Genomic DNA, 21,164 nt, shown 5'->3' with positions numbered 1-21,164 from the left:
TTTGAATATATTTTTGCAAAATAAAATATTTTTGACTTTAAAATATGATATTTTGATGGTAAATTTAACCTGGAAAATTTTTCCTGTAGACGTGTTTGTACCAAACGTGCATAGAACTCACCCTAATTCGCCCTGTGCCTAGGGAATAGTTCATGTATGTATACACCGTTCTTAGGCGTCAACGCCCTTCGGTAGGGATCTATGGAGGAGTATCACCAAGCCGGAAGCCCTTATCCCTTCCCGTACCGCTCCTCCATAGGTCGATCAGACGCCAGTTTATTCCAGACCAAGCCGTAGACTCTATTGAGTTTTATACTACGGCGTTGGCCTTTTATAAATTTCATGACCTAGCTGAGGCTCGAACCAGCGACCGCAAATCGCAAATCCACTAAACTTGTCGATCGACTGAGCCCCAGCTAACTGGACCGTCAAGACCGACATATAGTTCATCCCTTTCTCAAAAACGCATCCCTTTAAATGGTAGCACTTCGCGGATTATTCGCGCATATTTAGGGGTCCATCGACTATATGAAACAATAAAACCACGTTAACGTTGTAGTTCCTTTCTAAAATACATAATCAATAGCCTACTACTGGATTCCTAATTAATGAAATATTTTTTAGTATTACATTAGTTTTAAAATTTATTTTCAGATTTTAAACACATATTAGCTTCTATGGTGCAAAGTAACAATTTTGTATTCATTTTAAATATATGCTTAGACAACTTTCCTCTTTTATTTTGTTTAAGTAATGTAAGTTTCAAAACACTTTTTACTTGTTTCAGGCAATCAAGATATATTGATATGCGGCAACTGCAGGGAACTCTTCTCCGAACTCCAGGAACTCCTCGAACACAAAAAAACTTACTGTAAATTGCGTTTCACCTGCAAATGCGATTCAAATAAATCCAGTAAGTCTCGCTTGTTTCCCTTTAGTTTGTTGTCTTGCAGAAATGTATTTACGAAAGTAGCTTTCTGTGTATTTTAAATAGGAGGATTAGTTCTTTGCTGTAATTAGAAAATGTAGTTATTGCCTATTTTATCTCGTAACTTTTAATATGTTTTATCTGTTTACATTAAATAAGGGTTGTTGGAATTATTCGTTTATAGTTTTTGAAATTTAAAATTAGAAATGAAATAGAATACTTAGAAGACTGGATTCTACTATGGACTAGAACTTAGAAGATCTAAATCCGAAATCAGAAATTCGATCCAGAATAGAGCAATCCAGACAGCCTTTTTGAAGATGAGGAAATTTCTGAGTAAGCAAAGACTCAATTTTCAAATCCAATATCCGATGGTAAATGTTATATCCACTTTATTGTTCTTTATGGTGTCGAAGCCTGGACTGTTAATGTTGAGTCAGTGGGAAAACTGGAAGCTTTTGAGATGTGGCTTTTTAGGAGAATTTTGAAAATCACATGGACCGATCATATTCCGAACGAAATAGTGTTGCACAAAATGGGAAGAGACAGAGAACTTTTGACCGCCATTAAATGACAAAAGGCAGCATATTTGGGGCACAAATTTGGACATGATAGGTTCGAGTAGTTGTAGCTTATTATCACGGTAACATTGAAGAAAGATCTAGAAGATTTTTAGCCCGCAGCTAAGGTAATGGTTTAGAGCTTATTTAGGATATCTTAACCGGATTTACAATTTTATTTTGGTATCAATTAGATGAACATACATTAATAATTCTTTAAATACAGAGCAAACTATTGTGAATAAATAGATATTGAAGAACTTTTCTGTAGATTTATGTTTTCAAAAGACCATTAAAATATTTTGTAGCAAACTGAGGACACAATTTCTTATCACAGAGACAGGTAACTAGTGGATCCAGATATTCTTTCAAACATATGCTTTCTGACTTCTGCTTTCTTACTATATACTTTCCGAAACATATACTACTCAAAACTTTATGGAGAGGAAGAACCTCTTGTACATACCTATGCAGCTGTTATTACTCACTCAAAATGTGTATTTTGAATGAGCCCGGAAATTTGTTCATTTTACGGTCTACTGGTGATATTTGTGTAGTCAGGAATTCTGAAAATTGTCAGTCGGCTTAGCAAAGTTGTTACCAGTAAAATAATCAATCTATTTATAATAATGCATGTGTTGCCGGACGGTCTTATATAGTATTGAAATTGAAAAATTATTTTACTTACTAATAAGTACGGGTACTAATTATTATGTATATTAAAAGAAAAAATTAGTTTTCTTCAACCGTGTTGAAGTAGTTATTTATATCTACTCTATGTCATATTATGTATAAGTTTTTAGTTTATTAAAACTGTCATTATAAATAGCAGTGCGTGAAGGATTTAAAGTGTGCGTGAAGTGACAATGTATTTTAAATGGGATTTAATTTTCGCACTGTTTGTAACTCTCGAGTTGTCATAGTGACAATCCCTAAGTTTCGCGTTGTCATGGCGATGACAATATGAGCAATGAATTACAACAAAATTTTGACAGTTTTGTGGTTTGAAAGTAGTTAGAATTTTTAAATGTCAAAGTTCTAAAAATTGTAGAATAGAAATGAATTCCAGTGACGAAGAATTACAGCTTTTTTATTTGTTTATCGTAGATAAAATATTGTATGAAACTGTGCGTGAAGTACTTTTTGCGAACGCACGCGATTTTTAGAGCACGAGCGACAACGGAGCGAGTATATTTTATCTACGATAAACAAATAAAAAAAGCTGTAACTCTTCGTCACTGGAATTCATTTCTATTCTACAATTTTTAGAACTGACATTTAAAAATCCTAACTACTTTCAAACCACAAAACTGTAAAAAGTTTTGTTGTAAGTCATTGCTCATATTGTCATCACCATGACAACGCGAAAATTAAGGCTATTTGATTATATGAAAGTGTACCAAAAAACCCATTGAAAGTGTGCGAAAAAGTAAATCCCATTTGAAATACATCGTTACTTCACGCACTGCTATCTATAATGACCGTTTTCACAAACTAAAAACTTATACATAATATGACATAGAGTAGATAAATGCAATTTTTAGCACTCCATACGAGCGTTAAAAATGCTACTTTAAGGCACTAGTGCTTTAAAATATTTTTAAGGCACTGCAGTTCGTATTGACCGTTATAGGCAATTTTGATGTAATGTCAAAAAAATATAAAAATGGAATGTCAGTCAAGTTCAAGTAAAATTACTTGTAGATATTGTCCTGTAATTACGTTTGTAGAAAAAATATTGTATAATATGCGTGTTAAAAAGTACATTTTTAAGGCACTCATGTGAATTGCAGAACTCGCTATCGCTCATTCTGCAAACTTTCACATGCGTGCCTTAAACGTGTACTTTTAACACTTATATCATAAATAACTATTAAACACTTCATTTTATAATATAAAAGCTATACTTTCTGAAATGGAAGGTTGTAAGTGACATGATAATATATATTATATGAAAGTAAACTTGAGTTCAGGATTTGATTATATATAATTATTGGACTATATATTGACAAAAAAATAATTTAATTCATTTACCCAAGTTAGTAATTTTATTTAGAAAATTACTTCATATTAAATGGTAAATACTTTTGTTTAGTAACACAAAATAAAAATAGATGGCCATAAACAAAAAATAAGAAATAAATGTAATTATATGTTAAAAAAACTTATCAAACCAGTCGGGATTCTGGCCTGTCGGGATTTTGGCCTGTCGGGATTCTGGCATGTCGGGATTTTGGCCGTCGGGATTGTGGCTGTTGAGATTTTGGCTGTCGGGATTTTGGGATAGACCCGTTTCCAGATGCCTAGGTGTCATAAATTGTATACCTATAATATTTCAGTTTCCCGGAGGGATTCTTTAAATTAATTTAATTATATGTTTTTATTTGTCATTTAACTACACTGAACACAACTCGAACTCAACTACAACTTGTCCTTTGTGCTATAATATTTGCATACCTATATATTTTACGCGCTGGTCCACATGTACATTATTGTCTTATTTAATTCTGTTATTTCAAAACTCTCTAATTAAGTGAGAAATTTAATTTTCGAGAACATATCACAGTATAGTAGGGTCACTCTCGATTTTGACGGTTATAATTTTGCAGTCCACTCCTGAGAAAAAAATGAATGCGCAACGATAACGACCAAAAACGGACACGGTAAATGCGCGACGATAAAGACCAATCACGGTAAACGCAGGATGCCGTTAACTGTTATTCATCTGCACAAATTACTAAAATTTTTATGAATTCGGTGACATTTTCACCAAAATGGAACATACAGAACAAAGGATTTTTCACGGATTGACTCTAGAGCCCAGAGCACTCAAAATAGAATTCTATTTTGCTGACGTCACGAAATAGAATTTCATAATGGGAAAATCGACGGTAGCAACCGGCAACGTGACGTCACTAAAATAGAATTCTATTTTGCGTGCTCCCACTATAGATTCGTTGGTATTACACACGGTTCTTAGACATTACTACGGTTGCCTAAATCGACTAACTAATGAACATTAAGGGTGAGATTACGTCACGAGAGTTTACTGTCATTTGAATCGTAATATAATTTTTATCGAATCCTGAGAAAACCAAGTATTTTAGAAAAATTTAAACGCAGGATTCAAGATTACATTATTACCGAGGGCGGAAAGCCCCTTAGATTAAACAAGCAGATTCTATTGAATGAAATATTTGAAATTAAATATCACACTTCTCTTTTATTTTCAGCCCTGTAACTTATTAAAATAAACATTATAGAAGTTTTCAGGGACTTTCAGCCCTCGGTAATAATGTAGTCTTTCATTCTGAATTAAAATTTTTCAAAAATATTTATTAGTTTTCTCAGGATTCGAAAAAAATGAATACAATTAAAACACATTGAGAATTTTGACATGCGTCAAAGTTTTGCATTAACTCAATGTAAAATTCTGAACTGTTGAATTCCAGCTTCCCTAATAATTATTTTACATCAAAAGACATTAGAAACTATTTGAAGAGGATTGAAATCTGTATTGGAAATAACTGTTAAAATTGGTCTACGTAATTAAACATATTCCAAAATTTTGTAAAAATGTAATACATTTTAGTTTTCAGCCCAAACTTAGGCCACACACAATGCAATAATGTTCACATTTTTGAACTGTCAATATTTTTATTTTAACATCTATTGTTTAAAAACAATACAGTTGATAAGATACCCTCAGTTGCAGAGAAAGGATTAATAATAAAGATTTTTTTATTCAGTCAATGGTGTGAGCACTGCCAGTTAAATAGTAACCTGTGGCCTTATTTTTCACGCATATATACCTATTGTGGCAAATGTATCATATTTTTCAAAATGTTGGAATGCATTTAAATCGTAGAACAATTTTAACTTTTGATTTTAATACAGATTTTAATTCTCTACAAGTATTCTCTCATGCCTTTTGATGTAGAATAATTAGGGAAGCAGGAATTCAACAATTCAGAATTTTACATTGAGTTTCCTATGGCCCTTTTTACGATTCACCACCCGCTATAAGATAAAATGTGTACTATTTGTCTTATTATTTCATAATAACACAAATAATAAACATATATACACAATAACACACATTCAATGATCGAAAATAATTTTAAAATATGGGAATGTAAACTCTTGTGACGTAAAGTCAAATATATAAGTCTCCCCACCACCGTCGGACAAGACAACCGTAATAAAGTCTAATAACCGTGGGTATTATACTGTCACCACATTAAAAATATGTCAATCCTGTCAGACATGTAAAATATCTAATATATATACTGATCAGTGTCCATAAAAACGTAATATATTTTGATCATTTTACATAATAAACCCTACTCATTTTATAAGCATCCATAATTTCCCAATATCACAGAAAAACTGAATACGAAACCACAGACTGCCTTAACGAAAACCTAATTATCCCAGGCTGTGGGTGAAAAAACGTGATATAATTCAGGAATTTTTGAAACCTATCAGGTGTTGTAAAGGACGATGCCAGGAGTAACTTCTACTAAAATGTAACCAAAAATATTGTGCGCTTTTTTTTTAATTGCGATTTTCATTTGTTAAATTTGCAATTTTTATTGATTTTTAATTTTGTAGCTTAGGATATTGATTTTAGAGAAAAACTTTTTAACAGAAAGTTGTATTAAATTAAAAAACCTACAATTTGAGCTATGGTAAGTTTAATTTCGTTAATTGGTTATTGCAAAACAGCCTGCGAAATGTCCAAAATGGCCGTTTTTTACAATTGCATTATTTATTGTACAAATAATTTTTTTTTCATTTTTTAAAGATTTAAAATGAAGATTTTTTAATTCCAAACATAAAAAAAAATTGTAAAGCCAGATTAACGAATTTGTTGCTTAGATATTATAAATTGTTTATCCCAAGAGGTCAAATTTCGAAGGCTATAACTTTTTGAAAAAAAATCATAGAAAGTTGGTGAAACATCCAATCTCCTTCTAAAGAGTTATATTTTCATATTCTGATGTAAATAAATGCGTAAAACATTTTTAAACCTCTAATTTTTGGATTTGAAAATAAGGGGGCAATTTCGTTATAAACATTTAGAGCTGAAGTGGCCCTGTACATCCTATGAGTTTTTAACTTACAGATTATTGTTGCTGAAGATGAAACGAAGATTTATAAAAAAATAAAAAATTTCTACGACCAACTGAAGCCGAGATAATTTTTGGGATTTAAAATAAGGGGGCAAATTTCGTTATAAAAATTTAGAGCTGAAGCGGCCCTGTATATCCTATGAGTTTCTAACTTACAGATTATTGTTGCTAAAGACGAAACAAAGATTCATAAAAAAATTAAAATTTTCTACAACCAACTGAAGCCGAGATAATTGTTATTTTTTTCTTAGATCATAGTGCCTTTATTTATAACAATTAAGAAATTATTTTACAGTCATTGACTAAAGAAATACTTATATTATCTTAAAATAAAAATTATTATAAAATATAATTACATTTAATTATTAAAAATTATTTTTTAAATCGGTACTTTTGCAACCGGCAGAATTTTGCAAATGGCCCGGCTCGCTTCATATCCGCGCGCTCGGAAAATTTTTACGTAACTTGTATTAAATTTTGACAGAAAACAATTTAATAATATTACCATTATAATATGCAGTCTATTTACCACTGTATTTGTTTTTCTTGATAAACTTTTATATGTGAAATCCAAACAGGATAGTCACTACAAGAAGAAAAAGTTTTATATTGTATATTATAGTAAGAAGTAACATTATTATTATTATATTTATATAACAATGAAAAAATTAAAAATGTAGTTATATATTTCATATATATGTATCATTTTTGTAATATTATTTCTTCAGAAATGAAATTTCACATATAAAAGTTTATCAAGAAAAACAAATACAGTGGTAAATAGACTGTATATTATAATGGTAATATTATTAAATTGTTTTCTGTCAAAATTTAACACAAGTTACGTAAAAATTTCGACCGCGCGGATTTGAAGCGAGCCGGGCGATTTGCAAAATTCGGCCGCTCGCAAAAGCACCGATTTTAAAAATAATTTTTAATAATTAAATGTAATTATATTTTATAATAATTTTTATTTTAAGATAATAGAAGTCTTTCTTTAGTCAATGACTAAAATAATTTCTTAATTGTTATAAATAAAGGCACTACGACTTAAGAAAAAAAAAACAATTATCTCGGCTTCAGTTGGTTGTAGAAAATTTTTATTGAGGTTATACTTCTTTACCGGCGATAGAGGGTGAATTTTTATATGTTAAAACCTATCAGCCCGGCGCATGCGCATTATAACTTTGTTCTGATTGGATGTTCAAATGACATGTCAAAAATTATCCGATATGGCAACTGTAGGACAGCTGTGGTTTGGAGGTAAAGGTAAAGGTAAACAAATGTATAATATATTAGTTTTATTGTTGTGAGGACAGAAAAGAAAAAGTTTATAATATTGTAGTGACTTTTAAATAGTTTTTAAAAGCAACAGGTACGTAATAATTGTTAATGTATCATGGGTATAAACCTACCTATTTGATCTGCCGAAATACATAGTATGTAATACTTTTATTTATATAATTTGATTACCATCAAAATTTCTATCAATATTCACCTAATATATTGTTTTCTTACTCTATGTTTTGTTGTATTTTTTCAATTCTAAATCATAATTTGATCAATTTTCAAAATATCAAAATATCACAAGTTTAATCCGTTTAGTTAGTCGATCTTCGTAAATAATGACACATAGTGTCCGTGGCTAAGCGTTGAAGGCGAGAGAATTCCAATACCAACCACGCTTATCAGCGCTGGTTCGAGTCCCAATAGAAACTTTCTTTTTTGTTTTTTTTTAATATATTTTATGATTGTAAGTATATTTATTATATAATTGTATTTTCAGAAAATACGTATTTAGTTAAAAAAATTTTCGACAATTAATGTTCAGACATCATTTGTGGCTTGTTTAATGTGTTTGTGTGTGTTTTATTCTTTTATTATTTTAATTTTTGGCACTGTTCTAATAAAAATGTTTGAGAAGTAGTAAGTATAAATTAGTTTAATATTTAAACAAAATATAAATAAAAAGTATATTAATTTCGTTTAAATCATATAATAGAAGTATAACTTCTTACGTGCGTACAAAGTACACACACATTCTTTTTTTTTTATAAATCTTCGTTTTGTCTTCAGCAACAATAATCTGTAAGTTAGAAACTCATAGGATGTACAGGGCCGCGTCAGCTCTAAATGTTTATAACGAAATTTGCCCCCTTATTTTCAAACCCAAAAATTATCTCGGCTTCAGTTGGTCGTAGAAATTTTTTATTTTTTTATAAATCTTTGTCTCATCTTCAGCAACAAATAATCTCTAAGTTAAAAACTCATAGGATGTACAGGGCCGCTTCAGCTCTAAATGTTTATAACGAAATTTACCCCCTTATTTTCAAACCCAAAAATTAGAAGTTTAAAAATATTTTACCCATTTATTCACATCAGAATATGAAAACATAACTCTTTAAAGGAGATTAGATGTTTCACCAACTCTCTACGATTTTTTTTTTCAAAAATTTATAGCCTTCGACATTTGACCTCTTGGGATAAACAATTTATAATATCTAAGCAACAAATTCGTTAATCTGGCTTTACAATTTTTTTTATGTTTGGAATTGAAAAATCTTCATTTTAAAGCTTTAAAAAATAAAAAAAATTATTTGTACAATAAATAATACAATTGTAAAAAACGGCCATTTTGGACGTTTCGCAGACTGTTTTGCAATAACCAATTAACGAAATTAAACTTACCATAGCTTAAATTGTAGGTTTTTTAATTTACTACAACTTTCTATTGAAAAGTTTTTCTCTAAAATCAATATCCTAAGCTACAAAATTAAAAATCAATAAAAATTGCAAATTTAACAAAAGAAAATCGCAATTAAAAAAAAAGCGCACAATATTTTTGGTTACATTTTAGTAGAAGTTATTCCTGGCATCGTCCTTTACAACACCTGAGAGGTTTCAAAAATTCCTAAATTATATCCTGAAATCGACCTATTTTTCACCCACAGCCTGGGGTAAATGTGTAAATTTAAAGTAACTTTTGTCGGTAAATGTTACTTTACCCATTCAGTTTATAACTGATTGTAAAAATAGATACCGAAAGAAAGCATATTTATTAGGTTTCGTCTTTTACACTCCTGTTTCATTTATGACTAGATATATGTTTCTTCAACTTCTCCTGATATTGACTTTTCAGGTGTCGGAGTGAGATTCCGATTTATGATCAAATTTATCATTTCTTCCACTCTCGTCTGTTCTATGCTAATTCCTTTATCTTCTCTACGGTTTTTCTCTTTGCACTGCATAGTCGTTTATTTGGCCCAGCCACTTCTTTCTTGATGTGCCTCTTCTCCTTTTTTGTTTTTTTCTCTATTTCCATTATTATCTTTACCAATCAGCTTAGATCGATTCTTAAAATAGGTAGGACATTGTCAAATTAATTTTTTGGTTTCGATTTTTGTTAATACTGGTTTTTAAACAATGTTATTTCTTATTTCGTCACTTCTCAGTGTGTTCCACTTATTCTTGCCTGCTATTTTCATATACATACATGCTTTATCTCTAGCGCACTTATCTTTCTTGTTAAGTATCCAGTTAGCTTTCACTAGCTATTAGTGCTATTGATATTGCTATTGTATTCTAAACTATATTTTTTACTTCTACTTCCATTATTACTAGATATAAACTTCTAAATGTACTTATCAGTCTCTTTAGTCCATGTGGTGAGACCGCTCCCGTCTGAAAAAATTTCTGATTCGTAAAACGAATCTTTGTGGTTCCTATTCAAAAATGTCCCCTTTTAACAAATCTGAAGGGTGCCTTGCGGAATTTTTGGGCAGAAATTATTTAATCATTTTTTTAAACAAATACAAAAGATCACGTTTTTTTTGCTCTGAAATATACATATTTTTAGGTTTTTTGGGTCATTCTCAACAAGAAAGGTTTCTTGTAGATTTTGTCAAAAATCTTGTTTTCGAGTTATAGGCGATTTAAAATCTGAAAAATGCGAAAATACGCATTTTCGAGGCTTAAAGACTCATATTTAAGTTAGTATTTTTGAGGTTGCCAGATACCTAATTTTAAGGTTAAACATTCAGCTTCAATATTCTGGAGAGTGATCGCGTCTAGCTTTAATTTATACCGTTGTTTTTTTAATTGTTAAATATGCATGTTTATCCGATTTTTTGCCGGTGCGGCGTGCTATATTTAAAAAATCTCCTATTTTTTCCCGGAAAATATTTTTCCTAGATCCTTGAAATATTCTAAATAAAATAAGATTTTGACATTTTTCTCAAAAGTTAATAATTTTAAAGTTATAAGCGATTTAAAATCCGAAAAAGGACAAAAAAACGCATTTTCTGATTTTAAATCGCTTATAACTTTTAAACTGTCAACTTTTGAGAAAAATGTCAGGAAAGTTATTTTATTTAGAATGTCCCAAAGAATCTATAAAAAATATTTTTCGGATGCAAATAGGAGCTTTTGAAATAGAGCGCGCCTCACCGGCAAAAAAATCGGATGGACATGCATATTTAACAATTAAAAAATAACGATTTAAATTAAGGTTAGACGCGACCACTCTTCAGAATCTTGAAGCTGAATGTTTAGACTTCAATTTAACTATCTGGCAACGTCAAAAATACTAATTTAAATATGAGTTTTTAAGCCTCGAATATGCGTATTTTCGCATTTTTCAGATTTTAAATCGCCTGTAACTCGAAGGCGATTAATTTTTGAGAAAATTTACAAGATACCTTTCTTGTTTAGAATGACCTACGAAACTTAAAAATATATGTTCCAGATCAAAAAAAAAGTGATTATTTGCATTTGTTTAAAAAAATTGTTTAACGAAAAGTCTTGGATTTAAAATATTGTTTATTATATTTTTATTTCAATTATTCTAATTGTTTAAAAAGTAGTAAACTTTGTATCTAGGGCTTTTCGTTTTCCTCGTAATACGAGAGATGTCGCTGTATTGCGTCTCAAAAGGCGGGTTCATCGCATCGCGATGGTTTGCTTTAAAAGAGGCAGAATGTTTGTATTCCCTTCAGAGTTGTGACTGCATAATCTTCACTGATGGTACATAAGGATGCTGAAATAGTTACTATATGGAGATGGTAGTCCAACTCTGAATCGAATATAAACAAAACCTGCCTTGAACCCTTTTTTATCTTGTTTAAACAATTTCTGCCCAAAAATTCCGCCCGGAACCCTTCATATTTTTTTAAAGGGGACATATTTGAATAGGAATCCACAAATAAACCGAATCAGAATTTTTTACAGATGGGAGCGGTCTCACCACATATTTGTAGCGATTAGCCTTATAATTTGCGCTCTACTATCAATTATTTCTTACATTTTACCTTTTGTTTTGGTCACTTAATGCTTATGTAATTTACTTTTATTATTTTAAAGCTTTCGTGACGAGTCTAAAATAATTGTACTTCATTTGTTTGCTAAAGATATAATGGAGAGATATATCATACAGAAAACAGACAGTGATTTTAAATATATGAATTAATTTTTAAACAAGCAATAATTGTACATCATAAGTCTACACGCAACATGACCGAAAGTAGAACAATAAGTGATATTTAAACTCTACTAGTAACTTTGCGATTATTGATATACGATTACACTAATTTTGAGTCAAACGTCGAATAATATATCGCTTGTACTATTTTGGTCACTTTTAAGCAGCACATGAGGTTACAACTCTGTAAGCGCAAGCTCGAGGTCAAATTGTTTACCTTTGGTATCATCTTTGAAAAAAAAAGAAAAGAAATACTCAACACTATGATGGAAAGAAAAATGAGCTTTAGCCACAAAGGATAAAACAAAAAATATGAGTTCATGCGATTCGTCATAAAAGGGAAAGTGGAAGGAGAAAGAGGACCGGGTCCTCGAGACGACGCAGGTCCAGTTAAAAAATTTAAAGCAGTGGAGTGGACAAACAACAATAGGACTCTTCAGAACCGCTGCAGACAGAGTAAAATGGGCCATGATGATCGCCAATGTCCTTAAAAGATGAGACACGTGAAGAAGAAGAATAATCTTTGGGATAATAGCTCTCTCATACACATCTTTTGTCATTCTATCTATTGTAATAACGGAGAAGTTGTTTTTACGTACTGTTGTTGATATAACAATCCACGAGGAAAATAAAATTCCTGTAGCTGGCTGTATACCATAAATCACAAAAAATACAAGATCCTTTTTAAAAGGTATATTTGAAAGACCCCAATAGGGGTTACATCACAAAACAAAACGTTTTCCGATTAATAAGTAATCCATCATCAGTGTTAAGCCCTAAAATAGTAAGTATAACCTTATTAATAATAAACAATGTTATAAAAGTTTACTAAGGTTAAGAATTGACAGAGGCCATACTTACAATAGCATGCATGCGTGAGCCACTATGTCTGTAACAAATTCTGCAATTCTTTGGTCACGTGGTTCGCAGAAGTGACGACAGTTTGCAGAGATTAATTGTTTCTGGAAACGTTCTGGGGAGAAGATCAAGAGGACAATCACCAACTAGATGGTCTGACCAAATAAAGCATTCAGCTGGAAACTCATTCTGCGAAGCTCTTAGAGCAGCTGAAGATAGAGACCAATGGAGAAACATTGTTAGGAATATTGGAAGAAATCACGATCCTCAGTAATGAGGCAAAGACAGGAGAGAGAGTGAGCCACCAAAAAATTATGGGTAAGAACCCTTTAAAAAATAAATAAAACGGAATAATACCCGAAGGTTGGCTGTATACCATCTAGTTAAATAAAATTTAACTTGAAGTAAAACACTCATTGGTGTAGTTGGAATATTTTAATAAAAATTAAAAAAAAAATTAAAAATGCAAAAGGATTATGTTCAGAACGTTGTCGGACTTATCAGTCCATCATCAGTGAACTCCCTGTCCTTGCTAAATAGCCACAATGTCAAACATTGGTTAAGTTGTATATTCCAACTACATAGTAAAAATTGTAAGAGAATATGGCCTAAATTGGATGCCAATGGATTACTTCCAGCAACATCCAGAACCTCACAAATTGAAAATTGAGTGTCAACTCAACTGGAAGGCGAAAGAACTTTAGAAGTATGCCAGTGACAGATTGTCAATGCGACGTTATGAACTATATTTTGTTACTTCAGCCAACGAATTTAAAGTTTATGTTGATGTTGAAAATAAAATGTTTGTTCATATATTTATCATCACATATTTCACAATTTTACATTTATGTTTGATTATTTCTAACACCAATAAATAGATATTTGATAATGTTTTATTTTCAACATCAACATAAATTTTAAATTCGTTGGCTGAAGTAACAAGATAGTTCATAACGTCGCATTGACAATCTGTCACTGGCATACTTCTAAAGTTCTTTCACCGTTCAGTTCAGTTGACACCCAATTTTTAATATGTGAGGTTCATTCCTTGCAAATCACATCTACGTGGGTTAGAGTTCTGTGTTGCCCTGGGTTATATCCAGGAATATTTGCAACATCCTTCTGTTTTATTAAAAATAAATATATAGTATCATTTAAGATCTTGAAACTTTTAAAGGGTTCTTACCCATAACTATTTGGTAGCTCACGCGTGCATGCTATTGTAAGTATGGCCTCTGTCAATTCTTAACCTCAGTCAACTTTTATAACATTGTCTAGTATTAATTAGGTTATACTTACTATTTTCGGGCTTAACATTGATGATGGATTTCCTATTAATCTGAAAACGTTTTATTTTGTGATAAAACCCTTATTGGAGTCTTTCAAATATACCTTTTACAAAGGATCTTGTATTTGTTGTTGATATAGTTAACTGGAGTCATAAACTGTTAAAAATATATTTATATATACAGTGAGCACGTAAAGGTTGGAATAAATTCACTTTCTCGAGAATGGACGATTTTGGAAAGAAATCCCGAAATCGGTCAATTTTTATTTTTAAATTACGACTTTTTGGCATATATATCATACTAGTGGCGTCACCCATCTGGGCGTGATGACGTCATCGATGATTTTTTTAAATGAGAATAGGGGTCGTGTGATAGCTCATTTGAAAGGTAATTCAATTCTCTATTCAGTATTATAAACATTAACATAATTATTTATACAGGGTGTCCAAAAAAAAATTTTTTAATTAAATTTATTGACATAAAAAGAAGAATGTGTGTAATTTATTTAATTTAAAATACATTTTACTGCTATCAGAAAACAGTAAAAAATGTTTATTTGGCAAAAAATATATTGTTTTTCGCTTAAATTCAATATAAAGCAGCCACCCACCAGCCTCGTGACCGTGACAGTTCGAAGATTTCATTAGGGCGAAAAGCAATGATTATTTTTCAAATAAACATTTTTTTTCTGTTTTCTGAGAGAAGTAAAATGTATTTTGAATTAAATAAATCACATACATTCTTCTTTTTATGTCAATAAATTTAATCAAAAAAAATTTTTTTTTGACACCCTGTATTAATAATTATGTTAAGGTTTGTATTACTAAATAGAGAATTAAATTACCTTTCAAATGATCTATCACACGACCCCTATTCTAATTTAAAAAAAATTGTAAATGACGTCATCACGCCCAGATGGGTGACGTCACTAGTATGATATATATGCTAAAAAGTAGTAATTTAAAAATAAAAATTGACATGTTTCGGGATTTTTTTTCCAAAATCGCCAATTCTCGAGAAAATGAATTTATTCCAACCTTTACGTGCTCACTGTATATATAACGTTATACAACAAACAATATCTGTCTTTGTCTCTAACATTGTTCGATGAGGTGCAACTCAACCGAGAGGTGGCATAATTTAGACGAAAACGGGCTCTTAGAACGAAAAGATAGATATGTGTGCCCTCTGTAAAATAATATAAAGCAACGTTTTAAAATCTTACTCTTGTGTTTCAGAATCGCCAGATGATGCCAACACTTCAGCATCTCTTTTATGTGTTCAATGTAAAGACGCTTTTCAAAACGCATGGGATCTTATGGTACACGCACAAGCTGCGCATATGTTGAATATATACGAATTAGGAGTACCTTCACTCGGCAACTGTTCTCCCCCATCACGTTCTCCCAGAGATAACAATACGCCAGATAAGGTAAGAAGGATAGTTTTTATTTTTTGAAGTTATACTTCTTTAGGCGCGTTGGGGAGTAAATTTATATGTGCGCGAATTCATCAAAAGTCTTGATCCTGGGCGCAGCTAAACGTTATATGTCCTCGGATTGGGTAATTACAATGACCTGTCAACAATTGTTCAATATGTCGGTTATTTTATTAATACGTCAATGGTTCTGGGTCAACAAATTATGTGTATATTAGTTTTTATTGTTGTGAGGACAGAGACAAAAAGTAAGTTTATAATTGTAGTGACTTTTTAAATAGTTTTTAAAAGCAACAGGTACGTAATTATTGTAAATGTTTCAGTATTGTAATAAAAAACGACATACTTATTTGGAAAATACCTCCCTAGCTGGTAGGTATAACAATTAGATAATTTGATTACCAACAAAATTTCTACCAATCTTCATCTAATATATTGTTTTTTAGTCTATATTTTGTTGTATTTTAATTCCACAAGAATCAAACTTATTTGATTAAACTAAGAGAATAAACAACAAACTGTCAAAAAAGTTTAAAACGTTTAATTGCTATATCTTCCCACATCGTTCATATGTCTCGGTAGCTAAATTCTGTGTGCGGTGAGTTCAAAATCTAACAACCTTATAGACGCAGGTTCAATCCCCAATGCAAATTTTTATTTTTTTTTTGTACATTTTATGATTGTAGGTATATTTGTTATATTTTTTTTTCAGAAAATACGTTCTTAGTTAAAATTTTTGTCAACAATTTTATTGTATAGAAATAATTTCTCTGTTTCATTTTTCAATGTGTTTGCGTGTGTTTTATTCTTTTATTTTTTTAATTTTTCGTATGGTTTTAATAAAAATTTTTGGAAAGTAGTAAGTATTAAAATTAGTTTAGTATTTAAATAAAATATAAATAAACTGTTTAAAATATATTGATTTCGTTGAAATCATATAATAGAAGTATAACTTCTTACTTCTAACTTCTTTTTTTTTTGTTATATATGGTCTTCTTCAAAATGTCAGAGTAATGATTAGTAAATTTTAAATTTGAGTTGGCATTTAATATATAATGAAGAAATTGGTTAAAGTTCTAATGTGAGAAGTTAAGAAGTCTTATGCTGGCGACTGTCAACAACTGGTGAAGACCGACAACCCTGTGCGTTTATTCCCCATTAGAAATGTATTGCCATATCTTGGCCGTACTGCACTTTCGGTGTGAATTTTTCTCTAGTTTGGTTGCTTATAACTTTAATGTAAACCGGACATAAGGAACATTGAATTTGAATATCGTTGTCTATCCTCAAATATTGGAAGTATTAACTGATTACATAATCTGTAGTATAGAGTAATCATACATGGAAGAAGACAACTTTCCTGGCTGCGTAACATTAGACAATGGATAGGTCGAACTGTCGAGGAATTGTTTCATATAGCTGACGACCGAGAATCATTTCATCAGCTTGTTAATACGACGATAGCCATCTCTTGAAAACAAACACGGCACACAAAGAAGAAGAAGTATTCATTAGGACGATGTCCTTGAATTTTTATTGACCATATTTTTACAAAAATAGTTGAATTATAATTAAGCATCAAACTTATCCTGACCTCAATTAAACAGACTTAGCATGCAGTCAAAAACAGGTTCTACACGTTACCCCATTTTACGGTACATCTTATATTAACTCTCGTCCAGTCCATGATTTTACTAACATCCTATCACTCTTTCTACAAGCTCTAAAGCGTTTGCTTTCTTCGCTCCAATTCCAATTTTCTAAACAGCAAGAGGTCATTTCTGGTGTTAATTTCCCTTCATACAATTTTTATTATATACTTATTTATCTCCTGTCAAATTATAATTCGAATTATGAAGAGTAATCTACAGTAAGCTAAACAGTAATAGTAATAAGCACAACTAAAGATTGCCTCCAGTATTTTCCATGTACTCATCAGGTGGCGTTAGGCCTGGTGAGTGTCGATCCTCCAAAATGATCGCGCAATACTCGAATAGGCTCTATTGCCGTGCGACAGGTTGCCCCATCCTGTTGAAACCATTGTTGATTTTAAACTTTGGTAGTTTTAGCGACCTTTTCCGTATGACCAAAACTAGCACTCTACGATAAAAATGTTTTCTGCAAACTGAGAAGCATAGGTATTGCAGCACCTAATAATAACAGGGCATTCATATAACGTATGTTATAACGACGATCGGAAACGACTCAGTATGTTGTAGCGCATGGTATATACAAATTTGAGGCATACGCATTCCAGTACTGTTTATTTTGACGCATACCGTACTTTGGTAGGTGAAATACAATGAAGAAGTAAAGAAAGTTGATCCACTTTCCTCTATTCTCCTTAGTTTCCTCCTGAAAAACGTGCTGCAGAAAGCCAATATAAATAGAAAAGGAATTATATATCATAAAAAGCATCAATGCCTGGCGTTCGTTGATAATATAGTAATAGTTGGAAGAAGCAAACAGGAAGTGATACTGACACAAAAACAAAATACATGGAATGCATAGACCAAGAATATGTAAGAGAATAATATTAAACAGTACAAACAAATAATAATATATACATTTTATGAACTATTATAGATATTTATAAACAAATAATGATATATAGGAATTTGAGAGATTCAAATAACTAGGCACAATTATAACGAAAACCAAATATAGAAGAAGAAATCCAAAATAAACAAATGAAAGCGAACAAGTATTTTTATGCACTAAGTAGGTTATTAAGAAGTAAAACCATATCAAGAGGTGCCAACTTAAGAATATATATTATATAGAACGGTTCTTAGGCCTATGAAAAGCTTATTTTGTAATAGTAGTGCGTGCGGTCAATACTTTTGTATGGAACGGAGTCCTCGACACTCAGCATAACACTGATGAACAAGTTAGAAGTACTTGTTGAACTCTGGCTTCATAGAAGAATCTTCAAAAATACCTTGGACAACCGTTACCACCAACGAAAATGTTTTAAGGAGGATAGGTACAAATAGGGAGCTGCTAAAAATTTATTTAACGCCATTAGAATTTGAAGGACAAATGAAGATCTGAGATAGTTATAAAGCATATAGTAGAGGATCCGATATAAATTTGAACTTCACATAGCTTTGTATTGTATAAAAATTACTGGGTATGTAAACCCAATGTATGGGTTATATGTAAAATTAATTTTGATTTATAAATTAAGAGGATCGGTACGTATTTTCGGCTGCAATGCTATTCAAATGAGGATTCATTTTTTTCGAATCCTGAGAAAACTGATAAGTATTTTTCAAAAATTTAAACGCAGAATGAAAGATTAGGTTTTTAGCGAGTGCCGAAAGTCCCTGAGAACTTCTATAATATTTATTTTAATAGGTTACAGTGGTGAAAAACTAAGAGAAAATGTAGTGTGATTTTTAATTTCAAATATCTCATTCGAAAGAAACTTCTTATATATTCTAAGGGACTTTCGGCCCTCGATAATAATTTATTCTTTTATTTTTTTTTTTAATGTTTTAAAAATATTTATTAGTTTTTTCAGAATTCGAAAAAAATGGACACCATGTCCGTGGAAATCGAACATTCGCTATCTTTGTCATACAACGCACTCATTCGAATATAATGTTATGACAAGACTCAAGACAGTGACAAGTAGAGATGTGACCGACCCGCTATTTTGATATAGCAGTTAATTCTGCTACTGCTTTTTAACGCTTTTACGATGAAAATAAAATCAATCAAAGAGTTGTTTATTAAATAGTATTGATAGTGTATTTGAAAAATAATAATTGATTTAAGGCGTACAATTAATAAAAAGTTATTTATTGTTTATATATTATTTATGGAAAATCCAAGTATTTTAAGTCATTAAAGTTCAAATTAATAAAAGTATTATTTTATAAGAGTTTGTTCCGATAACCGTAAATAGGTACGAGAGAACCCTATAAAGTAAAGTGCCCATGATGTCATAAAATGTAGTAAATGCTAATGCTTCAAGTACGTACTATATTTTTGAAGATTTCACTACACTTAAAAAGCATTTGCTTTTCTCCGTAGTATTTGCTACTATTTACCAGCCTACATAGAAGAATGTACTACGCTTTTGAAATATGTGCATGTTTAGTAGTATTTTGCTTCAGTTTAAGTGAAGTTGGTGGGTGGACGTCTTCGGCGTAGGTATTGTTTTGTTACAATATGACAGCATTTATGAATGTGTGCCATAGAAAAATTTACAAACTAAGAAGAAGATTCTTAATTTTTGGGTCGTTCTTTTATCAAATAAAATTTGATAATTGTAAAGAAGATTAACAAATAACAATTGTTCATTTTTATCCTCTCGTAACTCTTTTGTCGCTTCGGATCTGAGTCACTCATTTTTACTCATGTACATACAATTCTAATAATTTGGTACGTAAAAATGTGAATTCACAAATCACAAGCACATGGAAAACTAATTCCATCACGATTGGTGTAATGCAGACACGGCTGGCGCTACGCTTTTTAGTAGATACTTCTGGTCAGTAGTAGGTACTTCTGTTGTGTAGTAAGTTCTTCTCAACAAACGCACCTACTTTTATGTAAAAGAAAATGCTACAAAGTAGTGCTGAAGCAATAGCATCTACTACGTTTTATGCATTCCGCCCATTTTCTTGAGTGAATTATTAAATGGCTTCATATTTTAATAAAGATGACTTTAAGATTTTATAATTAAAGGCTTCGCTTTTTACGGAGAGTTTTAAAGCTTTTTTTTTCTCGAAGAAGAATAATAAAATGATATTTTCGGCTCCTTTTCCTAAGTGACTTCTCTATTGTGGTTGGCGGCCAATATGGCAAATGTCTCTCTATTCTGAGCTTGATGAATTAAGTCATTTCCTGTTGTGTGGGTCCAATCTCTGATGTTTCGGAGCCAAGATTTTTTCTTTCTTCTTTAACCCCTTTTACCTTCGATCTTGCCATTTAATATTACCTGGACCTGTTCAAATTCCCTATGGTGCATTATGTGTCCTAGATATGACGTCTATCTAATTTTGATAGTATTGACCAGATGAGGACGTGTGTTTATTATTCTCAGTAATTTTTCATTCGTAGTTCTGCTGGCCCAGCTAATTCTTAACATTCGGCGGTTCATCCACATTTCGAATAAATTCAATTTGTTAACGTCATACTGTTTTAATGTTCAGGTCTCGCAACCATAAAGTAATAGAGACCACACATTCACACCTAACACTTTAGTGTTCTCAATCTTATATTGTGACTGATAGCTTGGGGTTACAGAGCATTTTACGCATGTTCATGAAACCAGACCTTGCTATTTCAATGCGTCTTATGATTTCTTTTCAGTGGTCTAGTTGAGTATTTAGCTCTCTGCCCAGGTATATGAAGCTTTGGGAACTCTGAAAAATGACTTTAACAGCCTGTGACTTTCTTCTGATAATATGTTCATCCATATCTTAAGTTGGTCTTCTGTTTCCCCTAATAAACTTTTTTTCTTTTTC

General features: G+C 31.3%; 1 protein-coding gene across 1 annotated transcript in view; it reads left to right on the top strand.

The window, feature by feature from the left end:
* LOC126892422 (heterogeneous nuclear ribonucleoprotein C) overlaps positions 1 to 21,164 on the top strand; it is a 2,215,671-nt gene that overhangs the window by 1,981,855 nt on the left and 212,652 nt on the right. Inside the window, exons 8-9 of the mRNA XM_050661951.1 lie at positions 788 to 913; positions 15,485 to 15,678. Coding sequence (XP_050517908.1) covers positions 788 to 913; positions 15,485 to 15,678 — 320 coding nt within the window. The remainder of the gene's footprint in view (positions 1 to 787; positions 914 to 15,484; positions 15,679 to 21,164) is intronic.

The sequence above is a fragment of the Diabrotica virgifera genome, chromosome 9 (genome assembly GCF_917563875.1).
Source record: "Diabrotica virgifera virgifera chromosome 9, PGI_DIABVI_V3a".
NCBI classification, from domain to species: Eukaryota; Metazoa; Arthropoda; class Insecta; order Coleoptera; family Chrysomelidae; genus Diabrotica; species Diabrotica virgifera.
The sequence above is the reverse complement of the archived record's forward strand: the minus strand, read 5'-3'. Positions and strand labels throughout refer to the sequence as shown.